The sequence below is a fragment of the Athene noctua genome, chromosome 7 (assembly GCF_965140245.1).
Source record: "Athene noctua chromosome 7, bAthNoc1.hap1.1, whole genome shotgun sequence".
Classification (NCBI taxonomy): Eukaryota; Metazoa; Chordata; class Aves; order Strigiformes; family Strigidae; genus Athene; species Athene noctua.
The window spans coordinates 590,023-603,336 of record NC_134043.1 but is presented as its reverse complement, the minus strand read 5'-3'; the positions used below and the strand labels follow the sequence as shown (position 1 = coordinate 603,336).

The 13,314-nt window shown below is 44.8% G+C and overlaps 1 protein-coding gene across 7 annotated transcripts in view; it reads right to left on the bottom strand.

Annotated features, from left to right (window-relative positions):
• Positions 1-388: 388 nt before the first annotated feature.
• The window catches only part of CCDC148 (coiled-coil domain containing 148), a 74,846-nt gene continuing 61,920 nt past the window's right edge, over positions 389-13,314 (bottom strand). For 6 of the 7 annotated variants that reach the window (XM_074910411.1, XM_074910412.1, XM_074910414.1 and 3 more), the window contains 4 exons: positions 11,171-11,289; positions 5,080-5,197; positions 2,486-2,626; positions 389-627 (listed from right to left, as the gene is read on the bottom strand). In XM_074910411.1, coding sequence (XP_074766512.1) covers positions 481-627; positions 2,486-2,626; positions 5,080-5,197; positions 11,171-11,289 — 525 coding nt within the window. In that variant the 3' untranslated portion in view covers positions 389-480. Of the gene's footprint in view, positions 628-2,485; positions 2,627-3,761; positions 3,869-5,079; positions 5,198-11,170; positions 11,290-13,314 lie in introns of those variants that run through there. The other variant, XR_012633936.1, reaches the window with a different exon arrangement.

The window sequence follows — 13,314 nt, the reverse complement described above, 5'->3', positions numbered from 1 at the left end:
ATAATCAAGGAATAATAGAAACATCATGATAATGAAGATTTTATAATTAAAATAATCAAATTCTCAAGAAGCCTGGAATGAAAACTGTGGGCTGTATTTATGTATCATAATCTAGAGTGACTGTTCTGCAAAGCTATTTTGGATTTCTCCTGCCAATTAAAACCCAGAGCTCCTACTCCAGATGCCTCACTCAGATTGGCCCGCACAGTCTGCCGGAGTCTTTCGCGTTCAGGTGTCCCGTCTGCCAGAAAAGGGACACGGGAAATTATCCAACAGCCTACACCCACCAAACCTCGAGAGAACCTCCCCCAGGGCAGGCGTGGAACCGCGGAGCACGGCTTGAGAAAGGCACGCTGGTTCTTTGGATGATGGCACGCACTGAGGTCTGTGACACAGCCTAAGGGAAATTTATTTAAAGTGTTCACATTATAAGCAAGACAACACCCCTGAAGCTTCTCCACTCCTGGTACGAGAGGCGCTCTACGTTTTAAAAGCTGTAGATTCCATATCTCTTCTTGGGAGCTTCAATGGAGGAATTTTTGGTAAAATCTCTTTTGCATAAAGTGTTTTATGAAGTCCAGCTTCTCGAAGAGCTAGCTCAACACGAAGTCTGGGGTCAGAAATGATCTGTTAAAATAAACCACAGCAATGATAAATAGAAACAAAACAATACTTTCCTCATGGCATATATCTTACAGGTCATCTGTGAATGTACATATCTAAAAAGTTTTAAAAGACAGACAGAAAATTAAGGTCATAAAGTTAAGCGTTCAAAAGCAGAGCAGCTCTGTAGTGAACAAGCATTACCCCACTGCACGCACCTTGATATTAGCCTTTTTAAAATTAACGATCACAAACTATTCTAACAAAGAGCCCTGGTTGTCATTCCTCAGCAAAACGCAAAGGGTAGATGTGAAACAGTGACTTTTTAATTCTCCAGTGTTCACCATCAGTGCAGCCCTTGCTTTCAGCACAAGACTTAATCCCTCCTGTTTGTTCCTGTGGAACCCGAGCGCTTCACGAGCAGTTATGAGTTTTCTCTCAGCACTGCCTTGCGACTGCATGGCAGTACCGCTTCCATTTTCCAGAGCAATAATTAATGCCCACGGAAATTACTTCTAAAATTTGTCAAAAGGTTGTCTGACAAAGTTTGAAAGCCTCTTCCAAATCCTCCTGCCACGGGCTGTGGCAGGGGAGCACTGAGAGCACAGGAGAGCATCACAGCGCCCTGCCCAGGGCTGCTGGGACATCACCGTCCCCCCCCAGCTCAGGCCAGGCCATGCTGACATGCTGGGCAGGAACCACAGCCTGAGCACTACCAAAACCCACTGAGGCCAAACGGGAAGAATATTCTGAGCATTCAGGTATCAATCCCAAATACGCATGTTGACAGGATTTTTAGGCTAAGGCTTTTCAGAGCCCCACACCTCAGTCAGGTTTGGGTAAACTTTAATAGCCAGACAAAAACTACATCTCTTGTACCATGTCTCTACTTTACCAAACTAAGAAGCTTTAAAACATCTTAAGATGGGAAATGCTGGACAAGCTTAGTTATAGAAGTGGTTAAATTTCCACTTATTCAGTGCTAAAAGAAAGCTTTTATGCCATAGAATTATACCATAGCAGTTCTTTTTCTGTAAATGTATTTTTCAAATTCCAGAGTGGGAATAATTTCAAGCGCATAGACTGAGCAGATGGGGAACAGTAAGGGAATCAAAAAATCCTCCCCTGTGTTGCTTAATTCCGTTTGAAACTGAGCGAGCAGTGTCCTCAGCAATCTGGGTGACCCAAGGAGTAGTTACTTCAGTCTCCTGCTTCATTTAGACCTCACTGGCTTCCTCTCCTTTAGCACTTGCATATCACATCCCACCTGATCTTCAATCCAGAAATGGTGTAAATATGGTCAAGATACTAGTTTTCAGCTTATGAAGAGATTTGAGCTGTGCATAATCTTCTAAGAAAAAAGAATTCCCCATAATGAAGTTACCTGTGACATAGCTCTCCCGTACAGTCAGGAGAACTTTTATGCTGAGTCAGTTCCTTCAGATACTTAGTACAATGCTAACTGGAGCGGGTGGAGAGGAGGCATTCTTTCAAGTAAATCCATAAAAATGCAGTTTTGAAATTAAAAAGTAGCAAACAGATCAGTCAAAAGGCCCCACGGACACGGGAACCACCCAGTGGTCCTCTCGGGCGTTTCCTCTCCGCAGGGGCGGCGACGGGGGCTGCTCCTCAGGGAGCCCCAGGAGCCCCATGCCGGACCCAAACAGCCCTTTGGGGCCAACTCTTGTGCTCCTCCAGCACTACACTAGGTCAGAGAGATCACCCTGCCTATTACTCCTAATGTCCTTATTTTCATGCACATTATATTCTCTACTCTGCTGTTAATACTGCTGTTTAGGATATATTATTAACATCGCCACCATCTATCACTGTGAGGGTCCATGTACATGCAATAACCTGGAGCGTGCCTCCAGACCCCCACCTGCAGCTCACTGTACGTATGCAGCTGAAACAGCGGCTTCTGGAGGTCAAACTCTTCATTGGTTCCAACGCCCATCCGAGCTTTAGATGCCACCGTATCAGCCACTACTCTGGCTGGATCCAGTTTTGCAACAACGGCGACCTAAAATACAGGATATGAAAATAACAATCAGTCTGTGTAGACACGAGGTGAGAAAGGGTTATTATCAGTAACACATCCTTTGAGAACAGGATTAGTTACCTGGTTTAAAAATTTCAGAAGTTGTTCTTAAACCACTTTGTATCCATATGTAAAAGTTGCAAAGCTTAAAACTTGAACCCAAAGTAAAACCACTTTGACAGAGAATAATAGTGAGGGTTTTTTGCCCGTTTCCCAACAGAGACAATTTAATTGGCTGGACTTCACCCAGAACAACCACAAGCTGTGAACATCTGTCCTTGAAAACACAAACTTGAGAGCTGGACGGCATTGCCATGAAGAGAGAGCTGATGCTGCCACCTCATCACATGCTTACGCTGAGCTTTAGGCTACAGAAGATGGGTCTTTGCACCATCCCGAGGCGTGTGGCCCCGCGTGGCCCCAGCCACGGGGCAGCCTTGGCCACAAGAGAGGGGCAGGAACAGCCCCAGCTCCAGCAGAGAGCAATGTGAGCTCTGACCCTCAACACCAGCAACCCAAAGGAACCAGATGACTCATAATTTAGAAATACCCACAGTTCCTGCAAGTCCAAACTTTCTGCTTTCTCTTCAGATGGAAACAAAGGTGTTCAGATCAGCAGATCACAGTTTTTACTGAGTCACGGGCAACAACCCTGAGTGATATGCCACAAATAATGAAATTCTTTGGGCTTTTTCTTAAGTGTGTCCATCTTAACTGTTTCATTTCTTGTGGGTAGGTCAGTATCCAAGATTGTGTGCAGCCTTTTTCATTGCTTATTTTCTTTGTGTTAAAATATGCAGATATAGGCTAATGCTACTTTGGAAAATACAGAAAGATGCAGGAGCAAAATAATCCAAGTCAGAGCACCATCTGAATGGCCAAAACCAGAAAAAATATTTAAAATTGTGTATGATTCTTTTTTTTCCATCCCTTTGATAAAATGTCATCTTTGTATTTACAGGCTGTCAAAATACACAGACTGGATGCTCTTTACTGAAGACCTTGGTTTTTTCCCCACATACAACCAAAGGGTATATTTTATGAAGCAGTATTTCATTAGTGTGAAATACAGAAAATAAATATTGGTTATAAAAATGTAATGAATTGGGAACTCTACCATCCTGGTGAAAAGCCGTTCTAGAAACATTTTCTGCTTTGGTAAGAGAATCGGGCCAGTCAGAAGAGATGGACAGATCCTGACTCTCTCCCAGCCTCTTGCAAAAGCTGACACAAAAGACAACACAATTCAGCGCGTAACTTAGAAAAGACATGAGAGTTATTATTAAAAATGCATTGACAACCTAAAATAACACTGTTAATACTGCAAAATATTTAATCAAATCAGATTATTGAAAATACAACGTTTTTGACTAGAAATGAGCCCCAGTTCAACAGTCTCAAAAAATGACTGAAATAACAGACCAATGATCCCTTAATATTAAAAAAATAAACAGGTTTGTTTGTCCCTGTTGTGCTCAGCTCTCCCACAGAAGATTTGACCTCTGTTATATTTTTCTTTCTCCTTGACTTTGCGCACCCAGCTGCTGACATGAAAGCACTTATAAGGCCACAAACAGCCCCCGAGGGACTAAGGCAGAATTTCACTGGGGTGTGCGCTGCACTGGGATGGTTAATCCTGAAGCCAAGGGACATGCTGAACGTGAGGCCGCGGCTGCACCAAATACCGTAGGTTTAACCCGGGGAGAAAGCTGCTGCATTGCTCCTGTTTACATCATCCGAAATCAAAAGGGTTTGAAGAGCACCTTTTCTCCCTCCCTTATTTTCCTTTGGTTGCACATTTAAGCTGCAGGTCCTGGGCTGTAAAGAATGTGAACTCCAGATTTTTCCTTCTAATCTTTGGAGGAAAACCAAGGAAATTAGATACAAAAATATAAATGAAGGTAAAATCACTCCTTCAAAAGTCATCAGTAGGGAAAAAAAGTAACACTACATTTACTATAAGAAACATCAGCAAGCATTTTCTGGGCTGTCCTTAACATGAAAAAGTTTCACAGAAAGTTAAATCTCTCTCTGAAGAAAAGTCATCCAAGGTCTGTAAGTTTTCAGAATTTAAAAAGAATTTAAATGACTCATAAATCTTGCCTAAGACTCAAGGCAGACTTAAGATTATTAAAAAAAAAAATAAATCAAAAGAGAAATCATATCCAACCCAGAAAAAATAGTACCTACCTATTTTCAGATATCAACAGCTTCTACAGTGCAATTTAACATCATAATGTTCCTGTTGTCAGAGTTACAAAGCACTCAGGATTTATAACATGACAGAATTACTGTTAAAGTCAGACCAAAAGCGCATTTTAACTTCTTCATTTATTTGCTTTTGATAGATCATCCTTTTTATCTTTCACGTAATATGACAGTATGTGTTTATCATTACTGTATATGAAAATACAATATACGGGAAATAAAACCACCTGTTGCCGGAGTGCTTCAAGGCATTTCTCTCTTTCCTCCTCTTCACGTGCTGCTCGAAGGGCCAGCTCCTTTTTCTCCAGCAACCGTTTTTCTAGTAACGCTTGTCTGAATTTCACCCTGCGAAACAGCATACGTACAAATGGAGAAAACACTGGTCAAGGGGGATTTTAAATTTCTGTTATGATATTTCAGTATGAAAACTAGTCTGATGTTCTCTATATCCACCTAATACGGTGATTCATCAAAACACCTGAAAAATGCAGAAAATGCTTTTTCATTTGAATGTGTTATTTTTGCTGGGAGTTTTTTGGTTTGGGGAGTTGAATTTTTTATTTGTTTTGGGGGTTTTGTTTGTTTGTTTTAAACAACTTGGCTAACCATTCAGATTGCATTTCTAGAAGGCAGATTTTCTCTAGCACGCTTTATATAGCCCTGTTACTCTTCCTTTCCCCATTTTCTTTGCCAAGAAGAAATGTTCTCTGACATCTGTGTATGGCAGAAGAACTCTTTCTTATAACCCTTTCCATTAAAAGAAACACATCGCTCCAATCTTGTTACTGGAAGAAGCAAGAAAATTTGAGAATGAACTCCTTCTTCAAAAGGAAAAAACTGGAGGTTAGCACAAATAATCCTGAAACTTTACCTATGGCATGATTTTTGCTGGTCAGCTTTTCACAATAGGTTCTTACAGCCCCGGCAGCACCACTGCGACCGTATTTCCCGAGAGCCCTCGGTGTGCTGCTGAGCTCCAGTTCTCGTGGAGCTGCAGGGCATTCTCTTACGCAGGACTGGCCACTGCCACGCTTGGCATTCAGACATTTAGCCTTCTTTGCCCTTCAAATTTTAACTTGCCTTTAGAGAAATGGAGAAGCGTGAGCTGCTTCAACTGCAACAAAACATGTATTTTTGTTTTCTTACTCTCAAAATTCTAGTAAGCTCAAAGGAGTTTAGAACTTGTGAAATGAGCTAAAAAAATCAGAACTAAACGTGCAGTTACGTTAGTAGCCAGAAAAGACCAGGGCATCAGTGACCCGGTGACAATGGCCAGGACACACGGATCTGTCCCAGGGGAGCGGGGCGCAGATGCCTGCGGGTGCCCCAGAGAGACTTTCAGTTCCTCCCTCTTTGGGCAGGTGGATGCCTACAACAGTAATCTTCAGCCATAATCTTGCTCCAGTGAGAAAGCCAAATATTTTCATATGAAGAAAATTTAATAAAAAGCAGATACTAATATTTTCCTGAAAATGACAAAGATGATACTGACAACCCTTCCCTCTGCTCGAGCTGCCTACTGATACATGTTCTGAAAAACTCCAGCATTATCAATACGAGATTCAGTGCCCTCAGTGCCCTGGACAAGCGAGGGGCACTCCTCCAGGTCTGGCTTCCATCCTTGGTCTCTGCTGCGGAAGATCTGATGCCCACGGCAACGTAAAGCATTGCCAGAGGGCAACGGGCCGGGGCACAGCAAGGGCTTCGCATCCTGCCGTGGCTCTTGTTGCTCCTGGGAAGGTTCATGTTTTCACGACTACAGCACCCTCAGGAGATCATCACCCTGCTCACGCTGGAGAGACCAAGGCCAGTATTAACAGAGATTTAAGTTTCACTGTCAGAGGGCAGTGGCAGTGCTTTGAAATCAACACTCAGGGAAGGCAGAGAACTTTGTAAATACATACTCAACCGTACACTGCATTCCTAATTTGGAACATTCTTCCAATACTTTTTATACTTGGCTTTAAATGTTTACTTGAGCTTTGATTTCACAGGGTCCACATCCAAATAAAGTTGCTAATTCTCTTTCACTCTATTATGCGTAGTAATATTTTAGCTACTGCTTGTTCAAAGTAAACTTAATTTTATAGAAAAGCTTAAAATTAAAATGTCTTAATACTCAATTTTGACTTTAAGTACCACAGTAAGTAATAACTTTAATAAATCACCGGCTGAAAAATGAGCTTAGCTGATTAGTTTCAGTAAAGCTACCTTTCTGAAGTACTGTGGGTACACACTTATGTAATTTTTGATAAGCGTAATTTCATTAAAACTCTGCTTTCAGACACTGTCTCATAAATCTTCACTAGGAAACAACGAACAACTATGTTTATTATGAAAGCTTTAGCAAAACTTTTTTTTGCCCCACATCACAACGTATCCTGTTCACTGTGGTCAGCTGAAGCAGTCTCACAGAAGCAGCAGAAAGTGTTATTTTAGCAGTGAAGAAGATCTGCCTGTTTCCCCGTGACGGAACCGATGCCCCGTGTCACCAGGGCCCGAGGCAGCGGGGACAGGAAGCGTTTTACACGCTAATTCCACCGTTTGGGACGCAGCCCCCGGTTCCGAGCCAGAACGTTGCTGCCTTAGGCTGCAGAGGCCGTGACAGCGCCGTGGCCACGTCCCAGCCCTTGGCTCTGGGGACTCGCTCGCAGCCCGAAGCAGAGCTGCCCCGAGCAGCGACTCACCCACAGCCCTCCCGTCTGCCCACCTTTAGGAACGCCTTCAACACCCAGTTATTTGCCCCCAGGTTTTCTGGATTCTCTGGGCTCTGTGTCCCCCCGACGCAGAGCCCCGAGGGGAGAGCGGGAGGGCTGCCGGGAGCTGGCGAGAGCGGGCTTCAGGACGGGGCAAGCCTGGAGCTGTGCGAGGGGAGGGCACAGGCAGGGAACTGCTGCAGGGGGCACACGGGAGGGGAGAGCTGCGCCTGCACCCCCGGCTGCCAGAGCTGCACCACAGGCAGCTGCCGCCGCTGCTGCCGGGGGTTAGTCAGGTCCAGGCCCTGCAAAGAGCACCCCTTCAACCCTTCCCCCCCGCTCGGCCCCCCTGCCCTCGGGACTGGCGGCCAGGACTGGCAGCAGGACTGGTGCCGGGTTAAAACACCTGCACATGTTTCCCACGTGCTGCCTGGCTGCAGAGCGGGGCTAGGCCAATCTACTCCCCATAGGTAGGGAGTGAAAATATTTGCACAATTTTATGCCAAATTAATTCTCACCCTGCAGCATTAATGCAAAACCTATTGCTTTGGGGGGGAGAATGTTCTTTTAGAATAGCTTATGTATATTCAACCCTTCCATACCCGAGGGACTTGATGGAGGACCTGACTGAAATTCACTGCATGGATTAACAGAGGGGGATGCGGACTGTTGGCAGCAAACATCTGCCCTTCTGGATGCTGATTCCCAAGGTGGAGTAAGACCCAAATGCAGTTTGTAGTTCTCGATACCGCATTAAAAGGGCACCTATAATTCCGTGTCCTAAAGCCACGGCCCCACAGAGCTCACGGGGCGTTCAGGAGAGCTGGACGTGTGGTGCCACAGCAGCAGACAGGCCCACAGCTACACCTCTGCTGCCAGCCCACCCCTGCGACCGCCTCCTGCCCCCACTCCCTTCTCCCCCCAGAGCGCTGCTGAACGCCCCTAAGGAGAACACCCCCCGTTCACCCAGTGCCTGCTGCGCTGCGGGAGCGCTCCTCTCTGGAGCTGTCAGCTGCTAAACCTTTAATTTTTACTAAAAAAAAAGATCAGAACTGTCTGCTTTCCTTTTCAAACGTGGCCAGCCCAGACCTCTTCTGATGCACACCAGCAATCAGAGCTCTTTTCCAGACAGTTTTGGTCTCAGGTTCTTAGCCTGAAGGAGCTCAAATCTGCATTTTCTGCATCATCAGCAGGATCAGAGCAGCGAGAGCGCACAGCAGCCCAGGTAAGGGCACCCCCACCACGTTCCTGCAGCTGGACCCCTACCAGCAAACAACATGAAATGTGTGGCAGTAGAAGGAAGCACAAGAGGAGTACAATTTTCACCTACTTTGGGGACCTTTGATGTGATCTGGGCAGACCCAGGTTCTTACCCCAGTCCCTGTGATTTTTTTAAAGACTGTTTTAAAATTTTGTATGAAATGACTGTTGGATAAAAAAATGAATACAGAACAGATATTGTGCTTGGAACAGAGATCACAGCACAATCCTCTTCTCCTCTCCTGTATTTCTGAATGCAGATGGCATTGCTTGTTAGATTTGATTTTGTGTGGCACTTGCTACTGTCACCATCTTGTACTCGATCAACATCTACGGGAACTTACATAAACTTAAACCCACTGGGGTTTAGGCACGTGCTGGGTAGCCAGCTGCTCTGAAGACAACAGTTCTAAGACACACACGCAACATAAAGCTGCAGCTACCTAGGAACTTCCAGGCCAAAAAATAAAATCTCCAATCCATTAAATGTCTCCACTGTCAGACAGTCACGGAGCAGAGGAGTTGTAGAAAGCAAATGTGGACTTAGTCACTTGGAATTCTACATCCAGCTTCAGGTGCCTTTAATGCTCTTCTCTGATCTGGTCACAGGTCTGGCTATTCAGCATCTTGCAAGTACCAAGCAAGACCTGAATAAACAGAGCACCACAGTGACTCTGTGATAATAATTTTCCTTTTTATAAACCTGATTACTTAATTTTAAATTAATTTTAAAAGCAATTCAAGATAACAGCAAACCATTTTTAATGTCTTATTGTACCTATTAGAAACTCTATGCACTATCCAGGCCATATCTTGTACTTGGGATAGTCAGTCAGCTCATGACCTGTAAGTCTTTTCCTTTCCCAGAAAAGCCTGTAAAGGTGTCAGATCTGAACTGTGGCACTGGCCTGGGCCACCTTTCACAATCAGTTCTGCAAAGACTCAAAACCAATTTGTGTGCTGCAACAGGTGAAACATGTAAGAGTACTGTGAGTTTCTTCAGGACTGCAGTTCTGCGCTCTGACGTGACCATGCCGGTGTGTCTGCCTCCCTTCAGACCTACCTTAAAATGCCTTATACCATACCTGTAGCACTACAGTACCTAATGACAGTAACATCTCTCTGCCCTTCTTTGATTAATGTTTCGGAAGGCTTTGAAGATGAAAAGCACTAAGTAATTTCAGAGAATTATTAATCTCCACAAACAGTAAGCATTTTCCTTTAAGCTGTTTTATTTGGTACAGTGCGCCAATTCTGGGACACACAATGTTAAGCATTTACCAACTTTTGATTCATAATAGCCCAAAGGTGTGATTATTTCATTCCTGCATTCCTCAATGAACTGTGCCATTTCCTTGTATTTTATTCTGCAAGGTTTATTAGCATAAGAAAAGAACATTCCCTAACTCTATGGCATAGCACAGTGCACAGCTTTAAAGAAAAGTCATTTTTTCCTCATCAGTTCTGCTGAAAACTCAGTAATTCAAGTATGTGTGTCTCTTTTGCTATGAGCTAAAATCATTGCAGGTATGTTTAAGGAAAGGCATAGATATATTTGTAGCATAAGCATACGGACATTTAAATTTAGCTGTCAGCAGGTATTGTAACAAAATAAGGTCAAAGTAGCATTTCCGGTGAAATGCTTAAGACCAAATTTAATATTCTAATGCCACTGGCACTTTAACCCTATTTTAATTACATTTCTGGTCCATGCAATTTGGTGGCTCCCTCTACGTAAAAAAAGCATGCCTGTGATTTGAGAGCAATCATAAGCAGACTGCGTGCTCTGTGACAGAGGAACTGCTCTATGAAATCAGGTATTTCCCCACAGGTCGTTAAAGGCCATCCCCTGCAATGAGGACTGGGCAAGGGTTCAGCTGTTAACGGGCTGAAGTCCTAAATTACATCAAACAGGTGAAGAGCATCTACAACTAGATGCACAGTTTAAGACCCTCTAAAAGAATAATAATTATATTTGAGGCTGTGAAGTGCCTGATGTGCTCCTCTCACACGAAACAAACCTGATTATAAATAATTTTGCAAGGTTGGAATGCAGAAGATCTTATTACCCACTACAATTAAAAAAATCTCAAAGGGAGCTGGTTTTAATGGGTGTACCCTATCAGGATTACAACAGTTCAGTGCTTACAGAGGTCTAAGACTTTCATGGATATGAATTGATTCAAACTAAGAAATAAATTGCATCCAGGTACAATCATGATGCAACCTTCCTGCCAAACAGGACGACAAAAAAATTACTTATCTCAATTTATTCTGATTTAGAAAGTTGGGAGATCAAAGCAAATTAGATTGTAAGAAGTTCTTAGTGGTACTATAGGTATTCACATTTAATTTCTTTTACCTTTCTCTGTCTTTAACTGCTTGTTCAGCCATTAATTTTCTTAATTCCTCCAGACGTTGTAGATCTTTCTCTTCCTGTTCTTGCCACTTGAGCTGTTTCTCAGCCCAGTACTTTTTCACCTAAAGTTTGAACAATACAGAAAACAGAATAAGAATAATTCACAAGCCAGGGTAGTGAGAACAAATAAAGTAAGAGAAGTAGTAAGTCAAAGAAAATCCAGTTTTGATATTTTTAGAATAAAATTTATATCGTATGGGCTAACAACAGATTTACTAGGAGAATAAGAGGGTGTGCAGCCCCCACAGCAAAATAGTACAGTCAGACTGTGGACACAGCATATAATCTTCAGCTGCAAAGGAAAGAACACCACTTTCATTTTGCTCCTTGCTTTCCTACTCTGCCATGAAAACCTTCCACGATGCTGCTCAAGTGAGTGGATGTTCCTCGAGGTAAAATGCCCGAGGGCAGCTCCAGGGGCTGGATCTGCGCCAGCCCAGAGCCCGCAGAGTGGCTGGAAGCAGTGTAGGAGCGACCCTCGGTCCTCTTGGACACGTGAAGCTTTTCCAAAGCTGAGGGAGAAAGGCAGGCCTGAAGCAAGACGGTGAAACCTGAGCAGGGAAGCTTATCTGGAAAGATAAGGCTTTTGGGTGCAAAATGAGGAATTGGGATTTAAAGTAAAATATTGCTGAAGTGAAACGATGAATTCTTCATTTGAACAAATTCTACAGGATTCTGTTCATAAAATCAGGGCAGTTCTTCAAAGACAAAGAATTTGCATCAAGCTTGTAATTCCCGCCTTGCTGTGACGCAGGTTACAAATCACAGCACAGAGCCACTGAGGCTGGAATGACCCTGCACATGGTCAAGCCCAACCGTTACCCCAGCACTGCCCAGGCCACCACTAAACCACGTCCCCGAGTGCCACCTCTACACGTCTTTTAGACACCTCCAGGGACGGGGACTCCACCGCTTCCCCGGGCAGCCTGTTCCAGCGCTTGACAACCCTTCTGGGGAAGAAACTGTTCCTAATATCCAGACTAAACCTCGCCTGGTGCAACTTGAGGCCATTCCCTCGGGGCCTGGCGCTGGGGCCTTGGCTCCAGAGACTCATCCCCCCTCTCTGCCCCCTCCTGGCAGGGAGTTGCAGAGGGCCAGGAGGTCTCCCCTCAGCCTCCTCTGCTCCAGACTGAACCCCCCCAGTTCCCCCAGCCGCTCCCCAGCAGACCTGTGCTCCAGACCCTGCCCCAGCTCCGTTGCCCTTCTCTGGCCACGCTCGAGTCATTCAATGGCCTTTTTGGGGTGAGGGGCCCAACACTGAACCCACTCACCGAGGGGCAGCCTCACCAGTGGGGAGTCCAGGGGGATGACCAGGCCCCCAGTCCTGCTGCCCACACTATTGCTGGTACAAGCCAGGGTGCTGTTGGCCTTCTTGGCCACCTGGGCACACTGCTGGCTCACATTCAGCTGGTGCTCGACCAACACCTTAAAGCTCCCTTAAGAAGGAAACTGCTGCAGGGGTTACACTTCCCAAAGTTTCAAATGGTGACTCACAACTGATCTCACAAGCCCCCACCTTGCTGGGAAAGCTGATAGAGCAGGTTTTCTTAGACACAAGAACAAGAATCACCTTCTCATCTTTGAAGTGCTGACTTCACGGTTGGTTTTTTTAATATAATTTTCAAGAACACCCGAATTACACTGAAATTCCAGAGCATGACTCCAACACTGCATTCCTAAGCTAGCATCAGGTGAGCCCGCTCAGGTCACAAGTGCTGGAGCCACCTCAGCGGAGGGTTTGTAGGGCTCTCAGGTCATCTAACCCCACAGCATGATCAGCACCAATTAAATCATTCCCGTCTAGGTAAGACGTCCCTGAAATACAAATGTATTTACTTTGCTTCTGAGATACCTATTACTATTAATTTTCACCAAGTCCCAACTGCCACAGTTAGACTGCTCCTAACAAGCCATCAGCTAGGCATGAGGTACAAGATGTGTGGTGTGGTACAAGGCCAGCAGCGACTGCAGCACAGACGACTCGCCAGCCCTTTGATTGTCCAGCTCCGTTTACAAGCAGCTGCTGCCTGTGACTGTCAGAGAGAAGCCTCTCTCACTTCGGACACCCGGCAGGGGCACAGAACTTC